This window comes from Rhinolophus hipposideros (assembly GCF_964194185.1).
Source record: "Rhinolophus hipposideros genome assembly, chromosome: 5".
Taxonomy (NCBI): Eukaryota; Metazoa; Chordata; class Mammalia; order Chiroptera; family Rhinolophidae; genus Rhinolophus; species Rhinolophus hipposideros.
In genome coordinates, this window is record NC_138051.1 from 55,693,824 (window position 1) to 55,718,108 (window position 24,285).

The following is a 24,285-nucleotide window of genomic DNA, read 5'->3' on the forward strand; positions in this document are numbered from 1 at the left end:
GAAAATATGTTCCCTATAACTTATACTTCATGCCCAGAACATAATCCTAGAAGTATTTACTAATGTGATGAGGGAATTTATTTTTGTGGATCCAGGGCTTTACCTAGTAGTGAAGCCCTAAGGTCCACAGAGAACATCAGAAAAGCCAGTGTCTACTTCTTTGGCACAGTGTTCTTTTCAGCTCCTTCTGACCATTGATGTTAAATTTTAAGCATGCACCTTCACTTCTTAAATTATAAGTTGCCTGAGGGCAGAAAGCATTTACAAAATTTCTCACTATTTACAAGTGATCAGTATAGCCTTCGGTACCCGAAGGGAACTTAAAATCTATGAATGCATGCTGTGATTTCAATTATGTAAAATTATATAAATACACAGAAAGTAATATACAAATAGCTGCTCTGTTAATGTGGAGGAACTGACTACTTAGTATCATTAGTTTACATCTTCTTTAATTTTCCTTTTACATTGACTTTAAAATATAAGCAAACTCTATGATACTTTCACCAAGAGAAGGTCAAACATAATTACCTGCTCTTGCTAGCAAAGTGCGAGCAGCTAAATCAAACTTGTGCCTTCTTGTTACTGCTGAGCGACCCCTAGCTGGTGGTCCACTTCCAGAAGCTGCATTCTCTGTATGATCCAGATTATCAGGGCTACAAGTGCAAGTTGAAAGCAACACCGATTTTTAAAAACCATCATGGATAGAAAGCATAGGTGCATGCTTGCTTGATGGTGGTACTTTTTCCTCCACATATTACCGAGAATAAGTTTACGATAAAACTTGGAAATATATCTTTTTTTAAAAAAAAATATTTTATTGGGGACTTTATTGGGGAACAGTGTGTACTTCCGGGACTTTTCCAAGTCAAGTTGTGGAAATATGTCTTTTGTCCCTGGTAAAGCTCGCAAGTTTTAAATGTGTCATATTGCCATGAGCAATAACTTTATCTGGTTTTGAACTATGTCAACAATGAAATAATGCTTAATGCATGTTCAAATTCGAATGGGATCAGTGGCCTTAACTAAATCTTAAATGATTAAATTCTTAAAATTTAAAATGATTGGGAATCCTTGCCTAGAAGAAACAGATATTTCAAAATAAGTTATGAAAATATTCACTGAGTTGTCAGAAAAAGTCAGCATATTTACAAAAGATGCAAGCCATAGTAACCGTATGACTCTGGGCTAAAATTAAAAACGAAGATTTTGTACACCTGAAACTAAGTTTTTTAAAAAATGAAGATTTAAAGTCATAAGAAGTGCTGAAGGGGGAAAATTTTAGGAAGAATTGTAGAATATTTTATTACAGCTCATTAAGACTAGGCATTATCACAGAATTCTTTCCTCAACTTAAAAAAAGGGGCATATTGTATTCCATATTAGAAACTGAGGAAATGAAAATATAAATACATATTAAGAGACAGAAAAGACTTAAAAGTCCTTTTCTATCAAATGCATTAAATGAATTTCTAATATTGAAATGAACATTTTATATCACTTATATGAGATAAAACTATTTTATCAGCATGTTTATTTCAAAATAAACTTGCTTTAATTTTCAGTTTCCTCTTTTCAGACCAATTTTATATAAAAGTTATTTCCTTCTTTCCATGAAAACCCCCATTCAAGTCAAACCTTGCCGTGTCATTTTTACCCTTCACAGACACATAAACTTGCAATTGAAATGTCCATCTTTTCACATATCTCTACTTAGCAACTTTATACACCATTAGAAGCATCTATGATGGGAAATAAACAGGGCTCTTGGGGGCATCATTTACGACATGAACAGAAACATGGCAATTGGGAATTTCACCTTTCACTGAAGCCTTCCTCCATTTCAGCGGCATCAGCGGATGGTATGTCTCCTGGTGACTGTAAGTAACAGGGATCATTTGACTTGCCACCACTGCCGAGAACTGCTGCTCCGTGCCTTGAGTCTGCTGTGCTCCCTGACTGAGGCTCCTCCTCGTCCTCATGCCCAGGGTGCTCTATCATCCACATGGCAAGGACAGTGATGTTCTGGGCATCAGCCTCTCCTCGAGCACCTGAACAGGAATGGAAAAAATTCTGATACTGACTGTGGGCAAAATAATTAGTTATTCATGCTATCAGCTTAAGAGTGGCTGCTATGATGCCACTGTCACTAAATTTGGTGTTAAAAATCTTACCAAGCTTTAGGACCTCTTAAAACATATACTGCATTGAATAAGATCAGGCTTCTCATAGCTGTATATAATGACACATAAAAACTTATCCTACCTGTGGCTTCCATAGCTTTAGCAATCTGCCGGAGAGAGAACCCCATTTCCAGCAAGGGTACTGCAATTGCTGGAGGAGGAGGAGACGTTGAAAGTCTACTGCTTGGGTCTGACAAGGCTGAGACAAAAGGAAAAGTAAAGACCTAAATATTACTAGACACCATGAGTAAAAACAGTTCTTAAGTAACCATAAATCCCCAATTTCCTGATACTGTCCAAATTTAATGAAATTAAGAATTTTATGCTATAAGAATTCGCTAAATATATAACTAAACATGATTACACTGTTATAGCTTAAGGTTTTTCATAAAGATAAACCTGCTGAAAAAAATTTAAAGCATGTATTTTAAAATAGGTTCCTACTTATAAAAAATTCAAACAACAGAAATTTGGAAGAATAGTACAAAAAATTCTTTTACCCCGATCCACTGGAAAGGAAACAGGAGACATGATGCTCCATCTCCCCTGAATACACTAATATGATTCTTACAAATAAGGACGTTTTCCTGTATAATCATTACACAACCATCAAAGTCAGGAAATCAATAATGTTTTATCATCTAATCCAGATCCCATCCTAGTTGCAGCAAAAGCAAAGGATCCAATCCAGGATCACCTTTGTATTTAGTTTTCATGTCTCTCTTCAGCCTCCTTCAATCACTTTGATACCTTAAGATTACAAGCCAGGTACACAGCATAATGTCCCTCAATTTGGGTTTGTCTGATGTTTCCTCATGCTTAGATTCAGGTTGTACTTTTGGGCAGGAATACCACAGGACTGATGGTACTTCTTCTCATTACAGTCTATTAGATGATACATGATTTCAATTTGTCCCATAACTGGTGATGTTAACTTTGATCATTTGAGTTAAGCTAGTATCTGACAGGTTTCTCTACTATTTGTATTAATAAGTACTTAGGGGAAGGAACTATGAAAATATGTAAATATCCCATTCCTCATCAAAATTTTACTCACTAGCATCTATTTATATTTATTGGCTGAATTAATCATTACTATGATGGTTGACATTTTTTTTTTTTTTTTAGAGTGATGTTTGGTGGGATATTCTTTTTTTTTTTTTAAAGATATTTTATTGGGGGAAGGGGTACAGGACTTTATTGGGGAACAGTGTGTACTTCCAGGATTTTTTTTTTTTCCAAGTCAAGTTGTCCTTTCAATCTTAGTTGTGGAGAGTGCCGTTTAGCTTCAAGTTGTTGTCCTTTCAGTCTTACTTGTGGAGGGCGTAGCTCAGCTCCAGGTCCAGCTGCTGTTGCCAGCTGCAGGGGGTGGAGCCCACCATCCCTTGCGGGAGTCGAACCAGCAATCTTGTGGTTGAGAGCCCGTGCTCCAACCAACTGAGCCATCGGTGAGGCAGCTCAGCTCAAGGTGCCGTGTTCAATCTTAGTTGCAGGGGTCGCTGCCCACCATCCCTTGCGGGAGTCGAGGAACTGAACTGGCAACCTTGTGGTTGAGAGCCCACTGGCCCATGTGGGAATCAAACCGGCAGCCTTCGGCGTTAGGAGCACAGAGATCTAACCGCCTGAGCCACCGGGGTGGCCCTGATGGTTGACATTTAAATGATGGTTTTTCTAAGTCCATCATTACTTTAAGATTCATCAGTTGGTATTCCACTTTAAAGCAAAGTTTCTACTTTCTTTATAAGTATAGAGTTATAGATTCTTATTGTATTCATGGGTATAATCTGTTACTATAATTATTTTGATGCCCCAAACCTTCCAGATTTGGTCAGTAGAAGCCCTTTCAATCTGTTTTTATGTCTTTGAGACATGTGCCCATCATTCTCTGTCTGAGCACTTTATCAGTTTCTGGCACCAGCTATTCTAAGCTCATCTCATACTCAACCCTGAAATCAGATTTTCTCTCAGGAGACTGGAGTTCCTTTTTGTAGAGAATGGTATTTAGAAGATCTCATCTCAGCACTAGGTGTGTTTATTGCTACTGAAGCACCATTGCTCCCAGTGCTAGTGGAGGCCCTCCTTACCTGCATGGCCCTGGTGCCCAGGCCATGTGGACATTTCCTCACCCTACCTGGACTCCAATACTCCATACCAGACCACTCCCGTATACACAAGGAGCCTTCCTCACCCCAATTGGGTTCTGACACCACCCCCCCCGGGCCACCATGCCACCTACCTCCCAAGCCCTATTGGCATGAATGTGTACCTAGCTTGGCCTCACTTAATGGTTTTTGAATTGAATTAGGAAGGAAGGTGGGGAGAAGGACTATAACTCTCATTTTTGCTTTAAAAATGTCACTACTGCTACAGTAGTAATAGTACTGATATGTCTGATGAAATTCTGCTTCTAGCCATGATGGAGTAACAGAGATTAGATTTACTCTCACTTACACAGGCACTTTAGGACAGTGATTCTTGAGAGAAAGGAATCAAATAAGGGAAGGTATACAACTGTCTCAGCTTCTAGCCTGGAGAGCTTCCAAGCTGCAGTTCGGGGAGGGTAAATTCAACCTAAACTCAGTAATCTCTCTGAATTAAAAAGAGAGAGTAGAGAATTCAAAGTGGCTAGAATTCACAGGGTGTAATACCAGAAAGGAGAAAACTATATAGAAAGAAGAGAGCTGCCCAGAAAGAGAACTCCAGAAATGTGCAGAGGGTCTTCAAGTCCTCTGCTGATGCTAATATAGGAACTATCCAAAGCCAGGGAAAGAGAATCACCAAAAAGCAGCAGGCAGAACAATTCTTGAAGCTAACACAGGATTGGGAAGGGTTTAACACAAGCCAGAATGAAAAAACTTTGTAATACATAAAGCCCTGGACAGAAAGGTATCAGTTCAGTGATGAGGAAAAATTAGTCCCAAACTAAAGGATGAACTGGTCCCACATAACAAAGCTTAAAAGGAAGACTTGAAAGAATCAAATTGCTTCCACGTAACTTAACTATATCTTACAACAAAGCTAATGTATATTTGAAGAAATACAAAATATTCTGCACCCAATAAGGTAAAAATCACAATGTCTAGTATACAATAAAAAATTACCAAACAAAATACAACTCAAAAATGAGGAGAAAAGCTAGTCAGTAGAAACAGATCCAGAAATGAGATAGATGATAAATTAAGTAGAGAAGTACATTAAAATTGATATTATATATACAGTTGATCCTCATTATTTATGAATTCCATATTTGCAAATTCAACTTCTCATTAAAATAATTTGTTACTCCAAATAAAAACTCAGGGTGTTTTCACAAAGTCATTCACATGCACAGAAGAACCCAAATTTCAGTCTCCCAATGCACTGTTCCCAGCAGAAGTCAAACAAGGTGATGCTCTGTGTTCTTGTTTCAGCTCTCAGACTGTAAACAAGTGTCCTTTTCACAGTCTATTTAGTGTCACATTTTTTTGTGCGTGCATTTTTGTGCTTTTTGTTGGTGATTTCACAGTATAAAATGGCCCCAAGCATAGTGTTGAGATGCTGTCTAGTGCTCCTAAGTGCAGAAGGCTGTAATGTGTCTTACAAAGAAAATATATGTGCTAGAAAAGCTTCATTCAGGCATGAGTTATGGTGTTGCTGGTCACGAGTGTAATGCTAATGAATCAACAATATATACTAAATATGGTACTAAACTAAATAAAAACACACATAAATTTAGGTTGTATATTGATCAGTTGACAAAATGTGACCAGAAGCTCACAGAAACCTAGTCCTATATTTTCCTTAAGAGCACTAGTTCAGTTTTCATTAATTCAGTGTTCACAGTGACTATATAGAACATAGCTATTCCAAAGAGAACTGATTGTTATTCCACATATTTAATAAGGTAGAAGAAAGATTAAACATGTTAAAAAGACAAAATATTTTTTTAAAAGACCTAAATGAAACTTCTAGAGACAAAACCTCAGTATCTAAATGGAAAAAATATAGTGGATGGGTTAAGAGCAGATTAGACAATGTAGAAGATTAATGACCAGAAGACAACAATAAAAACTATTCGACATGAAATACAGACCAAAAAAAGACAGCAACAAGAAAGCATTAGAGCATCAGTAATCTGTGACACAACTTCAAGTGGCTTAATATACATGTAACTGAAGACACTGAAATGGAGAAGTAACACAGAAAAAAATCTGAAAAAAATAACAGATGAAAAATTTCTTAATTTAATGACAACTATAAACCCACAAATCCAAGAAACTCAACAAACTGCAAGCACAAGAAACATGAAGAAATTTTCACCAGGATAGATCATAATCAAATTAAGTCCAGTGACAAACAGAAACATCTTAAAAGCAGCCAGAGAAAGAAAGATTACATCAAGATTAGAATGAGAAAGGCTTATCATTGAAAACAATTCAAGCCAGAAGACAGTAGAGCAACATCTTAAAGTACTGAAAGAAAAAAAAACTCAATCTAGAATTCTACGCCCAATGAAAATATTTTTCAAAAATGGAGGTGGAAAAAAAAATGGCAGCGTGAGGTGAGGCTCTGTAACGCTCCCCTGGAATTTACAACGAATCGGACGACAATAACTCCACAAAGGACTCCTTGCACAGCAGACAGGCAAGACGAGGAGGCCGACTACTGAATTCACCTCCAGGTGGGTGAATCGCGCGAGCGGGGGAGGAGGGAGAGGAGAAGTGCGGAGACGGAGCCCCGCGGGCGCAGGACACAGACCTAGCTCAGTGCTCGGAGCCCGCTGCGCCCGGATCTTCCGCAACTGCGGGAGACGGAAGGACTCGGACTGCTAGGGCTCTGCTTACGGCCCACAGGGCTGAGGGGGCAGCATATAAAACCGCTGAACCCAACGCTCGCTCACGGCAGACCTCGGAGCAAAGACTGAGGGAAGAGGGCTGAAATCGGTGGTTTAAGCCCTCACTGCCGAGCGGAGAACGGAAGCCTTAGGCACGGAGACTAGCCGCCCCCTCCCTACCCTCCCAGAGCTCGCCCCGCCCCCACCTGCCCGGTGCTAGAAGCGATAAAGTAGCAGTGTCGGATCAAAGGACAGAATATTTGCTGCTCTGAGAACTGTGGACCGCAGACACAGATTCGCAGCTCAACTAGTTCCGGCAAAGGGGAGGGAGCTGTGGAAGCAGGACTGGCTGTGGTGGTGGTCGCTGCCATTGCTCTGGGCCACCTCTCACAACTCACCCCGCCCCTGGCCCCACCTTTCTGGGCGGATCCCTGCAGGAGTAAACAGAACTGCTGAAACAAATGGGCTCTGAATCTGGTGCAGAAAGAGCTTTGGAACTCCAAAAGCTCTTCGCATACCTATCAACCTGTTGCAGAAGACACTCCTGTAGATGTCTAGGAAGAGAAATAGTAAATCAGTGATTGCCATGAATAACCAAGGCAACAAGATAGCTCAGAAAGAAAGTGAAAAGTCTCCAGAAAAGGAACTTAGAGATATGGACCTTTGTGATTTAAATGACAGAGAATTCAAGATCGCAATTCTGAAAAAACTGAACGAGATGCAAGAAAACACAGAAAGGCAGTTTAATGAACTCAGAAACACAATCAAAGAACACCATGAGCATTTTACAAAAGAGATTGAAATCTTGAAAAAGAACCAAATAGAATTTCTGGAGATTAAGAACTCAATAGAAGAAATTAACAATAAAATATCCAGCTTAGGTAGTAGAGTTGACCAGATGGAGGAAAGAATCAGTGACATCGAAGATAGGAACCTGGAATTTACACAGAGGGAAGAAGAAAGAGACTTGAGACTTAAAAGAAATGAAAGAACTCTACAAGAACTTTCTGACTCCATCAGAAAGAGCAATATAAGAATAATGGGTATACCAGAAGGAGAAGAAAGAGGGAAGGGAACAGAGAATATATTCAAACAAATTGTCGATGAGAACTTCCCAAACTTGTGGACAGAACTGGATCCTTGAATCCAAGAAGCAAATAGAACACCTAATTACCTCAATCCCAACAGGCCTTCACCAAGGCACATTGTATTGAAGCTGTCTAAAATCAATGATAAAGAAAGAATCCTCAAGGCAGTCAGGGAAAAGAAGACGGTAACTTACAAAGGAAAGCCCATTAGATTATCATCAGATTTTTCAGCAGAAACTCTACAAGCTAGGAGGGAATGGAACCAAATATTCAAACTATTGAAAGAGAGAAATCATGAGCCAAGAATAATATATCCAGCAAAGATCTCCTTTAGATATGAAGGAGGAATAAAGACCTTTCCAGACATCCAGAAGCTGAGGGAATTTTCTAATACACGACCTGCACTACAAGAAATACTAAAGGAGGCTACTAGACCACCATCAACAGGGACAACTTGTGGCAACCGAAACATAAAAAGGGGGAGCGTAAAGGCCTGAACTGGAATATGGGAATAGAGAAAGTAAGCGTACTGAAGAAACTGGAATACTCTAAATATCAAACTTTCTTTTACATAAACTCAAGGGTAACCACTCAAAAAACATCCAAATCTGAAATATATACTATAATAAAAGAAGAAACAGAGGGAAACGTCATAGAATACTACCACACAGAAATAACAGACAACAACAAAAAGGCAAAGAAACAATGGAGACACAGCCTTACCAGAAAACTAAAGACAGAATGACAGGAAATCCTCACATATCAATAATCACCCTGAATGTAAATGGACTGAACTCACCAATAAAGAGACAGAGTAGCAGATTGGATCAAAAAACTAAACCCAACCATATGCTGCCTACAAGAGACACATCTCAGCTACAAGGACAAGCATAGACTCAAAGTGAAAGGGTGGAAATTGACACTTCAAGCAAATGGTACCCAGAAAAAATCAGGTGTAGCCATAATGATTTCCGATGAAACAGACTTCAGGGTGAAAAAGATAACAAGAGACAAAGATGGACATTTCATAACGGTAAAGGGGACTATACAACAAGAAGACATAACAGTCATCAATATTTATGCCCCCAATCAGGGAGCACCGAAATATACCAAGCAACTACTAACAGAACTAAAGGGAGAAATTGACCAAAACACAATTATACTAGGGGACTTAAATACATCATTGACAGCTATGGATAGATCATCCAAACAGAAGATAAATAACGAAATCACAGCCCTAAATGACACATTAGATGAATTGGACATAATTGACATATATAGAGCACTTCATCCTAAAACATCAGACTATACATTCTTTTCTAGTGTACATGGAACATTCTCAAGGATAGACCATATATTGGGACACAAAATCAGCCTCAGCAAATTTAAGAAGATTGAAATCATACCAAGCATATTCTCTGATCACAAAGCTTTGAAATTGGATATCAACTGCAAAAAGAAAGCAGGAAAAAACACAAATACATGGAGATTAAACAACATACTTTTAAAGAACGACTGGGTCAAAGAAGAAATTAGAGGAGAGCTCAAAAGATACATAGAAACAAATGACAATGAAAATACATCCTACCAAAATTTTTGGGATGCCGCGAAAGCAGTTCTAAGAGGGAAATTTATATCATTACAGGCCTATCTCAAGAAACAAGAAAAATCCCAAATAAATAACCTCATGTTACACCTTAAAAAACTAGAAAAAGAAGAACAAGCGAAACCCAAGGTCAGCAGAAGAAAGGAAATAACAAAAATCAGAGCAGAACTAAATGAAATAGAGAACAAAAAGACAATAGAAAAAATTAATGTGACAAAAAGCTGGTTCTTTGAAAAGATTAACAAAATCGACAAACCCTTGGCTAGACTCACTAAGATAAAAAGAGAGAAGACACTAATTAACAAAATCAGAAATGAAAAAGGGGAAGTTATCACGGACACCACAGAAATACAAAGGATTATCCAAGAATACTATGAAGGACTATATGCCACCAAATTTAATAACTTAGAAGAAATGGACAAGTCCTTAGAAACATATAGCCTTCCAAGGCTGAATCATGAAGAACTGGAAAATCTTAACAGGCAGATCACCAGTAAGGAAATTGAATCAGTCATCAAAAACCTTCCCAAAATCAAAAGTCCTGGACCAGATGGCTTCACCAGTGAATTCTACCAAACCTTCAAAGAGGATCTAATACCAATCCTGCTCAAACTCTTCCAAAAAATTGAAGAAGAGTCAGTACTCCCTAACTCATTTTATGAGGCCAACATTACCCTGATACCAAAACCTGGTAAGGACAACACAAAAAAAGAAAACTACAGACCTATATCTCTGATGAATACAGATGCTAAAATCCTAAACAAAATTCTAGCAAATCGAATACAACAATGCATTAAAAAGATTATTCATCACGACCAAGTGGGGTTCATCCCCGGGGCACAAGGATGGTTCAACATTCGCAAAACCATCAATGTGATACATCACATAAACAAAATAAAGGACAAAAATCATATGATTCTATCAATTGATGCAGAAAAAGCATTTGATAAGATACAACATCCATTTATGATTAAAACACTTACTAAAATTGGTATAGAAGGAAAATACCTCAACATAATAAAGGCCATATACGACAAGCCCTCAGCTAACCTCATAATTAATGGTGAAAAGCTGAAGCCCTTTGCTCTACGTTCAGGAACACGACAAGGTTGTCCCCTATCACCTCTGCTTTTCAACATAGTGTTGGAAGTCCTCGCCAGAGCTATCAGGCAAGAGAAAGAAATAAAAGGCATCCAAATTGGGAATGAAGAAGTTAAATTGTCACTCTTTGCAGATGACATGATGCTATATATAGAAAACCCTAAAGACTCCACCAAAAAGCTATTAGAAACAATCAATGAATACAGTAAAGTTGCTGGCTACAAAATCAACGTACAAAAGTCCATTGCTTTCTTATATACCAACAATGAAATCTCAGAAAAAGAGATAGAAAAAACAATTCCTTTTGCAATTGCAGCAAAAAGAATAAAATACCTAGGAATAAACTTAACCAAGGAAGTGAAGGATTTATATGCTGAAAACTATAAGACATTTTTGAAAGAAATTGAAGAAGACACAAAGAAATGGAAAGACATTCCATGCTCATGGATTGGAAGAATCAACATAGTTAAAATGGCCATATTACCCAAAGCCATATACAGATTTAATGCAATCCCCATTAAAATCCCAATGGCATTTTTTAAAGAAATAGAACAAAAAATCATCAGATTTGCTTGGAACCACAAAAGACCCCGAATAGCCAAAGCAATCTTAAGAAAAAAGAACAATACTGGAGGTATCACACTCCCTGATTTTTCCTTGTACTACAGGGCTACAATAATCAAAACAGCTTGGTATTGGCGGAAAAACAGACACATAGACCAATGGAATAGAATTGAGAACCCAGAAATAAAACCTCATAAATATGGACAGATAATTTTTGACAAAGAAGCTAAAAACATACAATGGAGGAAAGACAGCCTCTTCAATAAATGGTGCTGGCAGAATTGGATAGCTACGTGCAAAAGAATGAAACTGGACTGCTATCTGTCACCATGTACCAAAATTAATTCAAAATGGATCAAAGACTTAAGCATAAGACCTGACACAATAAACTGCATTGAAGAAAACATAGGTACTAAACTTATGGACCTTGGGTTCAAAGAGCATTTTATGAATTTGACTCCAAAGGCAATGGAAGTAAAAACTAAAATAAACAAATGGGATTATATGAAACTGAAAAGCTTCTGCACAGCCAAAGAAACTATTGACAAAATAATGAGGCAACCAACTGAATGGGAGAAGATTTTCGCAAACAGTTCCTCTGATAAGGGGCTAATATCCAAAATATACAAGGAACTCATGAAACTCAACAACAAAAAAACAAACAACCCAATTGAAAAATGGACAGAGGACCTGAAGAGACATTTCTCCAAAGAGGATATACAAATGGCAAATAGACATATGAAAAAATGCTCAACATCGCTAATCATCAGAGAAATGCAAATGAAAACCACAATGAGATATCACCTCACCCCAGTCAGAATGGCTTTCATCAACAAAACAAACAGTAACAAGTGTTGGAGAGGCTGTGGAGAAAAAGGAACTCTCATACACTGTTGGTGGGAATGCAGACTGGTGCAGCCGCTATGGAAGACAGTGTGGAGGTTCCTCAAGAAATTACGAATAGAATTACCATATGACCCAGCAATCGCTCTCCTGGGTATCTACCCCAAAAATATAAAAGCATTTCTCTATAGAGACACGTGTACTCCAATGTTCATTGCAGCTTTGTTTACGGTGGCCAAGACATGGAAACAACCAAAATGTCCTTCGATACATGAATGGATAAAGAAGTTGTGGTACATATACACAATGGAATACTATTCGGCGTTAAGGAAAGATGATATAGGAGCATTTGTGACAACATGGATGGATCTCGAGAGAATAATGCTAAGTGAAATAAGTCAGACAAAAAAAGCAGAGAACCCTATGATTTCACTGATATGTGGTATATAAACCAAAAAGAACAAGACAAACAAATGAGAAACAAAAACTCATAGACACAGACAATAATTTAGTGGTTACCAGAGGGTAAGGGGGTGGGGGGTGGGTGATGAGGGTAAAGGGGATCAAATATATGGTGATGGAAGGAGAACTGACTCTGGGTGGTGAACACGCAATGGGATTTATAGACGATGTAATACAGAATTGTACACCTGAAATCTATGTAAATTTACTAACAATTGTCACCCCAATAAAATTAATTAAAAAAAAAAAATGGAGGTGAATTAGACTCTTTCAGACATACAAGAGCCAAAAGAATTCACCACCAGCAGACCACTATAAGAAATGTTAAAGGAAGTCTTTCAAGCAGAAGGGAATGACATCAGATAGAAATATAAATCTACATAAAAGAATAATCTCAGAAGTGGTAAATATAAAATACATGCTTTAGTTTTTAAATCTTCTTAAAAGATAACTGGCTATTTACAACAAAAATAATAATAATAATGTATTATGGGTCTTTATAACATATGAAGAAGTTAAATGTATAATAACAGAAGTATAAAGGCCAAGAAAGGAGAAATGAAAGTATTCTTTTACTACACATGAAATGGTATAACATTACTTGAAGGTAGACTATGATAACTAAAGATGTATACTATAAACCTAAAAGTAATCTCTAAAAATACAATACAAAGTATCGCTAATAAGCTAACAAAGGAAATAAAATAAAAAAGACTCATTTAATCCAAAGGAGATAGGAAAAGAGGAAAAGGGGAATAAAGGAACAGAGGACATGAACAGAAAGATCGTAGTTTTAAACCCAACCATACCAATAATCACATTAAATGTAAATGGCCTAAACATTCCAATTAAAAGACAGAAAACATCAGGTAGGATTAAAAAAGCAAAATCTAAATATAGACTGCCTTAAACCCGCTTAAAATATAAAGACACAATAAGTTAAAGATAAAATGATGGGAGTAGATATACCATTCAAACATTAATGAAAAAAAAATCAGAAGTGGCTATGCTTATACCAGATAAAGCAGATTTAAGGGCAAAGAATATTACCAGGGATAAAAAGAGTTATTTCATAATAATAAAGAGGTCAACGCATTAAGGATATAAGAATCTTAAAATGTTTATGGATCCAAAGACAAAAGTTTCAAATACATGAAACAAAAACTGGTCAATGAAAGGGGAAATAAACAAATCCGTAATTGCAATCAGAGATTTCAACACTACTCTTTCAATAACTGGTAGAATAAGTAGACCCAGAATTGGTAAGGATAAAGAAGACTTAGACAGCATTATCAACCAACTTGATCTAACCAACGGTTTATAGACTACTCCACTCAACAAGAGCACAATACACATTTTTTCCAAGTGCATGGGGAATATTTATCAAAACAGACCATATTCTGGGCTATAAACAAATCTCAATAACTTTAAAGAATCAGGGGGTGACCGGTTAGCTCGGTTGGTTAGAACGCAGTGCTCTAACAACAAGGTTGCCAGTTTGATCCCCACATGGGCCACTGTGCGCTGCACCCTCCACAACTAGATTGAAACAACTACTTGACTTGGAGCTGATGGGTCCTGGAAAAACACACTTAAATAAATGAAAGTTAAAAAAAATTTTAAAATTTAAAAAATAAATAAATTTAAAGAATTCAAATTATACAAGATATATTCTCTGATGACAACGAAATTAAATTAGAAATCAACAACAGAAAGATATTTGAAAAATCCCGAAATATTTGGAACTGAAATAATATAGTTCTAAATAACCCATATGTTAATGAAGGTATCAGTGGTAAATTAGAAAGTACTTTAAACTGAATGAAAATGAAAACACAGCATTTCAAAATGTATGAGTAGCAGCAAAAATCAGTGCTTAGGGTGAAATTCATAGCACAAAAAATGCCTTTATTAGAAAAGAAAGGTTTAATATGACTGATAAAACAGTACATTATTCTCTCCCAAATAGCCATAATTTAATGAAATTAAATTACAGCTTCAAAATATAGATGATAGTTCCATTTGATGGGGCAGACCTCTTTTTATTAAAATATTAAAAAATCACTGTTTTGCCTTTAATGAAGACAAAACAATGCCCACATAATAAAGTCCTATATATCTGGAATGCCAAGAGATTTAAGTGTCATAGTACATGGTAACACACGCACCTGTGCGGTTAGCTGGCCTCGCTGACTGGGAATCAGGAGAAGTTAAACTTTGCCTCCTTCCAACTTCATCAGAAGGAGAGGTTGGTAATGATGATATTGGAGGAGTCTGTGCACGACGAGTGGGAAGTACAGTGGTAGTTGGGTAACTAGAGAACATTTGCCTTTAAGAAAACAATTAGCATAAAAATCCAATTAGCAAATATATACATCTCCATCTTATAAAAGAATATGTGACCTGGAAAACTATACAAGTTAGCTATAATTTAATTGGGGATGGGGGAGGAAGACTCCACAGTTTTAAAAATCAGTGTCTCAGGATCCTTTTACTATAAAAGTATAATACCTAATCATTTGTTCAGCAAAAAGGTAGCAACATAGCAGGTGGAAGAACATAGCAATTACCAAAAAAGATTTTATAAAATCCCTGCTTTCATGGCACTTTCCTCAACTGTAATACCAAGATGACAGGGCTATTTTGGTAGGCTTACAGTAGTTAGAATGAAAAAGACTTTTAAAGATAGAAAACTTACAGTCACTTGAAATATAAATTCACTAGCTAGCCATGAAATTATTCACAAGGATTCACAGTAATAGTGTATAGGGAAGTTATGGAAAGAAAATGGCCCAGTCACTCTGCACAACTGAAAAATAGCATATAAATGGCATGACAGCTGTGTAGAGCAGGAAAGGTACCAGAAAGGCAGCACCTCTCAGGATGAGAAGGCAGACATTGTCCAAAGAATAAAGTTAGGAAGATCCTCACTGACTGACTGCTCTTTTGATTTGTCCAACAGAACTAATAACTTTTTAAGCATCAAAAAGCATTGTCTATCCAGTTAAATAATGGTGATATGATGGTCTTTACATAGGGGACAGTTGTTTCCCTGATTTTTTTCATGTTAAAATATATTCAGCCGGGCAGAGACAACTGCAGCTCTAATGCAGAAGACTGAGAAGAAAGGAGGAATCACAGGCCTGGCGAATGCTTCTGGCAGCAAGAGAGCATTATTTTACCATTGAATTCTATGCCTATACTACAGAGCTTAAAAGGCAAAAAAGAGTCAACAGCACTACTGACCCTCTGGGGATGTCCTGAATTCTGTAATTGCTGGAGGGATTAAAAATCACATTAGAATATCCTACCATTCCTCTCTTCCTCCTTTCTTGAACATAAGCACTTCTTTGGAACTGTGGTACTTAAGTGAGAGAGCTAAGAGGCAGGAGATTGTGGGGAATGGGTAAAGGTAGCTACTAAGATTAGTGTTCCTTCTGCCTAAGACCAGATCAATAATTTTTAACATGTGGCCACCACATCAGAATCACTGGGAAAACTTAACTGAAATACAACCTGCGTGCCCAGCAGACTTACTAAGAGATTTGCTGGGGGATACAGCTCCACAGCTTAAAAAGCCTACCAGGTGGCTCTTGTGCACAACAAAACTGACAGTCATTGCAGTAACAGCCACTCTCTCTTCTACTAACATGTCAGTCTACACATTGGGGAATACTAATGACCTGTTAATTAAGGGGAGGGGGAAGAAATAAGAAAAAGGGAGGTTATCCATTCTCCTTCCCCTTATTTCCCTTAAGAGAGCTCACAAAATAGCCTCTCCCTAAAGATCTTCTCTCAAGGTTTTCATTGTGTGTATACAACTAGCAAACTGAAGCGAAAAGAAAACATTAACATTATCAGAAATTTACAAATCTACTAAAATAGGGTTGGCTGAAGAAGCATCTTTCATGAAGACATGCTCTTTCATTTGAGTAGACTTATTTGATCTTACAGTAAGAAGAAACTATGCGTTAAAGAGAAATAACCTGAGAAAATGATTTTTCATGGGTGAGCTCTTTCTTGAGGCTGTAATATTCAAAATACAAGTATTTACTTTTTAAGGAAAAAAAATATTCAAAAGCTTAGTCAAAAAAGAAAAAAAAAGGATCAATGCAAGGCAATAGAAAGTTGTCAGCAGCACCATTGATTAGATCTGGGACCACCACTAACTGGCTGTAAGACTTGGGGCAAGTTGTTAAACTTCTGAGGAATATTTCCAAGTTCAGTAAAATGGGTTTGACCATATGATCTCTTAGGTTCCTTCTATCTCTAGAATGCTTTAAGTTGAGCACATTCTTCATAAGAGACCAATTGTGTATTCAGAACCATAGCCATCAAATATGGCAGACTTTTACAAGTCAACCTCCCTACCTGAGAAGACTTAGTGGCATCACTCCTGGGGACTCAGAGGCAGGCACTGTTTCTGTGTCAGTAACTGGAGTGGTGGCAGTTGTAGTGTCCTCCAGTGAGCTGCTCATAAAGGAAGTCGTGCTCGAGGCTGATGGGCTGGTGGTAACTGGAGTCTGTGCCTGCTGGGCTTGGTCACTTTCTTCAGCTTGTTGGTCAATCTCTATAAATCAAGGTAAAGGTTAAAGAAGTAGCAAGGATTTGTTTTCTCAAATGTGACATGGGAATGGAAAATTTTAAACCTTTAATTTGGAAAGTTTCTAAATATATTTCATCAATTATCAATTTCTATGAAAGATTTACAGAAAAAAATGTTCTTACATATACCTATACATCTGTGTATTCACTATTGTACTCAATATTGTAGATTCTATAGACAATAATGTAACAAGTCCTTGTAATTATTCATTTCTTTTTTTAGGGAAGGTTGTTTAAAAAAAAGAAAAAGTCTCATTTATGCTTGTAAGATTTGACCAAAGATTCTCTAAAGATATCAATCATTAAAACTGTGTTTCCTTAGCACTTCGATTTTGATGCCTATCTTTACTCTTTAAATAGGTAAAGATGAAGACATGTAAATACAAGAATAATGAAAATCTAGACAGAAACTCTATGCTCTGAAAAGGGCAATGCCTCACAAAACAAACTACTCCAAGTTAAAAAAAAAGTTGCTACAAAGATAGCTAATTCTATTAAGGTTTCCTAAATGGCCACATACTTTCATAATCATCATGATCTTAACACTTGTATTCTATGCACCATGCACCTCTCTCTGCCTATGTACTGTCTAAGCTAAGAAAGGAAGGAGGGAGTAAAGGAAATGGATAGGAAGGAGGAAGAGGAGGGAAGGAAGAAATAGACAGTGGAAGTTCCATGAAGATAAGGGACTTTGTTTTGTTCACTGCTGACTCCCCAGAACCTAGAAGAGTACCTGGCATATAATTAACACTCAATAAATATTTACTGAATGGATCTCATTTTCATCTCAGAATTCATATTATCCTCAACAGTGAGGATAAATGATAAAACAAGGCTTTTTACATATAATACAGAGTCAGTGAAAGTAGTACTTTAAAATGACCTTTAAAATGTTTCTGAGAAGATATCAGAATAATGTATATTTTGAATCAGATCAATAAATACTTGAATACCTTTTGTGACATGAGTTAAATTTCAGTTTTACAAAATTTAAATTTTGTAAAATAATGTTTACAAAATTTTTACAAAATTATTAAATTCTAATGCTTTGTAGGTCTAAAATAGAAAATTATCGGTAGATTATTAATATAAAAGAGAAAAAAGAACCGTCCACCTTGCAAAGGAAAAACAATGTGAAAATTACTTTGGCCAAAAAAAAAAAAGTTTATAAATAATTTCAATTATAAATAATTTCAACAGCACAAAAGAAAAAAAATATCAGATAACATACCTTGCTTAATTTTGCCCCCAAACTGGTCTTCCAAAAGCCCATGGACCACTAATTTATAAATCATGGCTTGAGCTCGTTCCAGATCAGCTAATCCCAATGCTCTCTTTATGGGCGACCGCATGACTGCTCGCTTCACCATGTGTCGCATCAAAAATTGCAGGGCTGCACGCAGTTCCACATCTTCATGGACAACTGGAGAGCTCGCACAGTCTGAATTGTGGCCATTTTCAGCTAGAACTTTTGGTATCAGCAACAGCTCAGCATATTTACTACAGCCAAGAAGAGCACTAAGTGATTTCATAGCACCAAGGTAGAGATAGGACAGCTGGACTGCTCTGATTTCTGACTGGGCTATGTCATGGTTTCTGGACATGTGTTCATGATTTTTTCTTTTTCCTTCTGGTATTTGATGTTGGGATTCCACACCTGGGAGAGTTGGATCTGAAGAAAATGAAGCTATTTCGTTTTCGGATTTGGAGCTTGTGGTACCCTGACTTTTGACATCGTCAGATGTTAAGCCTGTTTGCATATCTAAAGCAGATTCACTCTCGGTTTTCTGTTCAACATCCCCTTTCTCCTCAGACTCATGTCGGTGTTTCTTTTCATGTCGCTTGGTGCTCTGTTTGCCCATGTCTTCATGAATGCCAGTCAGATACGTGAGGTCCAGCAACACAGAAGCCGTCAGGCCCCGGAATCGCGCCACGTCAAAAGGCAGTGGTTCACAGGGTTCCAGGTTATACAGTGGAGTATCACTAGGCGACCAAAAAGTTGGGAAGCTTTAATAAAGATCAGAATGACACAGGAAGAAGCAAGTGAGGGATAGACAGGAGGAAGGTACAGAAAATAATGTAGACCAAATAAGATGCATCATGTACACAGTATAGAGAACAATTGATACAAACTAGAGAGGTCATCACAGAGAGAAAAATGAGTCTACTATGAGAAAATGGGGAGATGGGATGTAAATGCAAAAGCAATGAGATGTGCATGTGCTTTCAAATAAGAATGTGCACTATAATATAAAGTAAGCCAGGAATTAGCAAACTCTCTGTAAAAAGACAAACAATAAATATTTCAGACAATGTAGGCCACAATCTTTGAACCCGAACATCAGTGTGAAAGCAGCCACTGATGTATGTACCCAAATGAGAGGGTGTGGCTCTGTAACTATTTACAAAAAACAGGAAGTAGGCCAGGTATTCTTTGCCAATTCCTAATGTAAGCTATTTGGAAAGTTTGTATAATAAATCTAATTTATTATGTGGCTAATGGCCATTTATAACCAGAGAAGACTTTGATTCATTTAAAACAGTACATTGTATTCTTCAATTAATGCTTCCAATTTATAGTTTAAGCAAAAATATGATCAGATATTTTCTGATATTTGGCAAGAATTTCCTGAAGTCTAAAAATCCTATAATTCTATAAAACGTAATAGAAAGTTTGAGGAAGTATAAAAATTTTGGTGGCAAACATTTGTTGTATTAACCTAAATCTTAGTTCTAACTTAACCTTCCTAATCTTATTTTCCCTTTACCTCATTTTTCTTATTTGTTTTAATTTAATTTATTTGGTTACAATGTATGCATATTAATAAGGATTAATAAATCCTTTCTGAAACAAGGCAAAGAATAAAAGAAAAGATAGAAATTTTCACGTAACATTGTAAAATTTTCATTGGTTTCTTAGATTGGTGGAGGTGGGGGGAGGTAGAATCTATCAACTCCTAAAATGATGTGTAAACTTTATGCATGCATATTTTTTAGCTGAGAGACTCTATAGCTATTATTAGATTCTAAAACAGTACAGCCTCCGAAGAATACTTAAGAAACACTGTTTTAGGTATTATCCCATGTCATATCAACACTATCACCGAACCACTTTAGGCAGTATAGTGAATAAGTATATTATCAATAAATTCTTGTTTTCAAATGATACAATTATATAGTAATTAGATAAGTGAGTCCCCTTATTGGTGGAGATACTTGACATATTTCTGTTTAAACATATAAAGTTTCTAGTTCACACAAATCCTATCTGATGGCAAAACACATCTAAATGCTTTTAAGTATATACACAGTTTGTGTCAAATAATGTCATTTTCGTATTTATCCAAAATGTTGCACACACACACTGAGAGGACAGAAACAAGTGCTTAAAAAAAAAAAGCAAGAATACTTAAAATCACAGATAATACAAAACCTAATTTTAGTCACTCAAACGTTCTCATCCTATATTCAAAGCCCTTCTACACGAAATGCAACTGACGGAAATGCTGGCTGGCTTTTTTCTATCCCAGTGTATAATAAACATGATCAAAAAGTAGAAAGACAAATGAAAAATAGAAGGATCCCAGTTAGACTTACCATTTCTTCACAAAACAAAACAAAAACTACGTACTTTACAAACCACTAGTATTCCAGGGAACATAGATTTGGGAAATATTCCTTTATGAAATCATACCCAACTGTATGAAAAAAAGTATTTTAAAAAGTTAACTGGCAGCTCACCTAAAATAATAATTACTGCCCATAGGCAACGGCCCATGTCACCATTAAGTACTCATTTGCTATAAGCATAACTCAACAGATCATACCTGATTGTAATTTCTGCTTCATCCCATTGGACCTTGGCAGACGTGCTGCCCTCTTTGACCACTCCCAGCAGCGTGGCATGGCGCCCAGTTTGCTTGTGAACACACCGACCTCCAACTCTAAGACCAGCATCAACTCCTCCTATCACTGCCAGCACAGGCCACACCTCTACGCAAAGGGTCCTCAGCTGCAGCTCTGAGAGGTCAGCAAGGCCATGTCTATTATGTTTACCTTTCTCTTCCTCTTTGCTCTCCTTCTCCTCTCTCATTTCATTTTCCTCTCGGCTTTGAACCGAGCGGCTTTTCTTTAGCTTCTGACCTGACTCTTTAATACATATCTTAATTTTGTGCAGCCTTTCCATCATTTTTTTGTTAATGCAGTAAGTCCAACGGTCTGTTCGGTGAAGGATTCGGATAAGCTGAATAGTGGCCTCCGCCAGCACTGCTGCTACTGGACTACAAATGGGGTCTCCTGGAAGTAAGTCTCGTGGTGTGCCACGCATCTGCATATCACAAATTTTCACCTGTAAAAAGAGAATGGCAAATGTGTGATATTAATATTTCTCCTAAACTGTAAGTCACTATAAATTCTAGAACATGTAATCCCGTGTTGAACTAGTGTTTGGTCTCCTAATGCATGTGTATTACACCACTGGCCCCAAAAAGGAGTGAGCAAATATTACAGATCTACTGAAGTTTGTAACAGTTATGGTCCTCTGAAATAAACTGCCCAGACAGTTAAAATTCATGCAGGCTGTGAGCATCATAGCTGCTGCGGCCACATGGAAGATGGATACAGACCAAGGTATATGTGACTAACTCAGTTCAGTCCAAAAAAATAAGACGCCTTGAGAATCTATTCACTCTCATCCTCGAGACTCCAGAATAATACTGAGTCCTGGGACCATCTTATATTGTTTAAGGGGCACAAAGGTAAAATCATAAATGTAGATAATTAGGAGAGTCCCAATCTGGATACACACTTCAAATAAGATATATATAGAGGTTAAGAGAAGAGTAAGACTTGGGTTCAAATTTTAACTCCACATAACCTTGGAAAATTATTTAATCTTGCTAAATAAACCTCAGATTTTTCATCTGAAAAAAGATGGCATTAATAATAGTATTAATAGTATTCTATGGTTATTTTAAAAATTAAATGAGCCTATGCACATAAAGTGCTTATTAGGACTGTGCCAGACACACAGTAAATGTTCAAAAAAATGTCAATGGCTACCCTGAAATTATACCTTCTTGAAAATCTAGAAAATATATTTAAAAGCACAGAATAAAAAGTACTGTATTTTGCTGTGTATAATGAGCACTTTTTTGCCCAAATTTGAGAGGGAAAAATAAGGATGCGCATTATACATGGGTAGTACTGATTCGGTATCTATATAAATGTTTTTAATTCTTTTATTTATGCTTATGATTTAAAAGTGTAACTCTAGAAATCAGTAACTGTATCTATATGCAAAATAATACCCTGGAATATGATAATCAGTTTTGTTGAACTTAAGAGGAACTTGCAATGATGATTAGTTCTTGGCCTTCTACGATGCGTAACTATCATAAATTTGTTACCGGTACATAAAATTTCTTGTACCTTCAATCTGTCCCTGTGTTTTGTAATTATTTTTTACATAAAATTTCTTGTACCATAATATGTTAAAAAATAAATATTAAAATTCCTTTATAATACAAAAAACAAGCACTTAAATGTAAACAAGTAAAAATTTCAATTACAAAATTAAAACAAAAGATTTTTTTCCCCTGAAAGGTTGAGCCAAATACGTGGCTGCGCATTATACATGAGAACGCGTTACATATGGCAACATACTTTCATGGTTAGGATTTACCAAGTCCAGTACTTCCATTACAGAAATATCATTGAAGGATAGAGCATATTTAATCCAAATTTCTGAAATAATTTAGCATTTTGTGATATGTTAATAATATTGCCAAATTACAAATGTCTTTATTAATATTCTGCCATCAAAAAAAAGAAATATTATATATGAGATAAAAACTTCCTACTAACAGGGTGGCCCGTTAGCTCAGTTGGCTAGAGCATGATGTTAATAACACCAAGGTTGCCGGTTTGATCCTCGCATGGGTCACTGTGAGCTGTGCCCTCCTTAAAACAAAACAAAACAAAAAAACTTCCTACTGAAAAATAACTATAAATTCTAGAGACCAAACCCAGTCTACCCTACATCCTCAGGTGAAACAATGGATTAGAAAACAAATCCATCCACCAGCACAGGCAGATGACAAAGGAGTTTGTCCCTACATGGGCTTTAGACGAGAAGAAGAAAAAGTGTAGAGCTAGGGGATATCTCTTTAAGAGGGTCCTCCTAAAGGTTTAGGGATCACATTTATAAGATCTGAGCATCCCATCAACTGAATGAATGAAAGGCAGCTTCCCCATCACAACTGGAACTACTATTGCTCAGCTAAGATACCTGATTACATTTAAGATTATTTCTATTATTTCTCTCATATTCATAATTGCCAACAAACCAAATTATTCCTAAACCATTTCCTATAATTCTTATAATTGCACATAGGCTTGAAAGTTGACTCACTATGTTCACATTGCCAGAATATCAAGCAGTGCTTTAATAAAAAGTAAAGGCAATTTCTAAAAGTAATCTGTCTTCTAGAAGAGTAAATTGCCTGAGCAGGTACTTTGAATAGTAGAAATAACCTATATATATAAGCTCGATCTACGCTAACAAATATCAATTAAAAATGATAAATATCCTTTATGTTTTAGACTTGAGGCTTCCTTACCTTTTCCCCTGGGTTGCTACTATAGAACATTACACACGGGTACAACTGTGCTGCATCCACATCTTCAAAAGCTAATTTGGGTTCCTATAGTGTGACAGAGGTGATGAAAAGAAAAGGAAAAAAAAAACATTAAAAAAATTAATAATATCCAATCACATTAAGATTCAAAGCTCTTAGGAGACAGAACAAAGTTACTAGAGCCAAATTTCAATTAACCTTGCTAACCAAGGAAATTCCACATTATTACAAATGATCCTAATTTGTTCATCTGTCAATAATCTTACTGGGATTTTACTGTCTTTCTGTTGTTTGATGCTGATAAATACTATAAGAACCAAAAAGTATTGGAGAAAAAGCAAAGAATGGATAATCTATAATCTGAGTAATAGTACTTAAATAA

At 36.6% G+C, this 24,285-nt stretch overlaps 1 protein-coding gene across 1 annotated transcript in view; it reads right to left on the minus strand.

Annotated features, from left to right (window-relative positions):
• The window catches only part of HERC1 (HECT and RLD domain containing E3 ubiquitin protein ligase family member 1), a 175,389-nt gene that overhangs the window by 41,840 nt on the left and 109,264 nt on the right, over positions 1-24,285 (minus strand). Inside the window, exons 36-43 of the mRNA XM_081047817.1 lie at positions 23,886-23,969; positions 21,093-21,613; positions 18,497-19,248; positions 17,032-17,230; positions 14,829-14,989; positions 2,266-2,382; positions 1,820-2,051; positions 532-656 (exon numbers count right to left, since the gene is read on the minus strand). Of these exons, the coding sequence (XP_080903943.1) occupies positions 532-656; positions 1,820-2,051; positions 2,266-2,382; positions 14,829-14,989; positions 17,032-17,230; positions 18,497-19,248; positions 21,093-21,613; positions 23,886-23,969 (2,191 nt within the window). The remainder of the gene's footprint in view (positions 1-531; positions 657-1,819; positions 2,052-2,265; positions 2,383-14,828; positions 14,990-17,031; positions 17,231-18,496; positions 19,249-21,092; positions 21,614-23,885; positions 23,970-24,285) is intronic.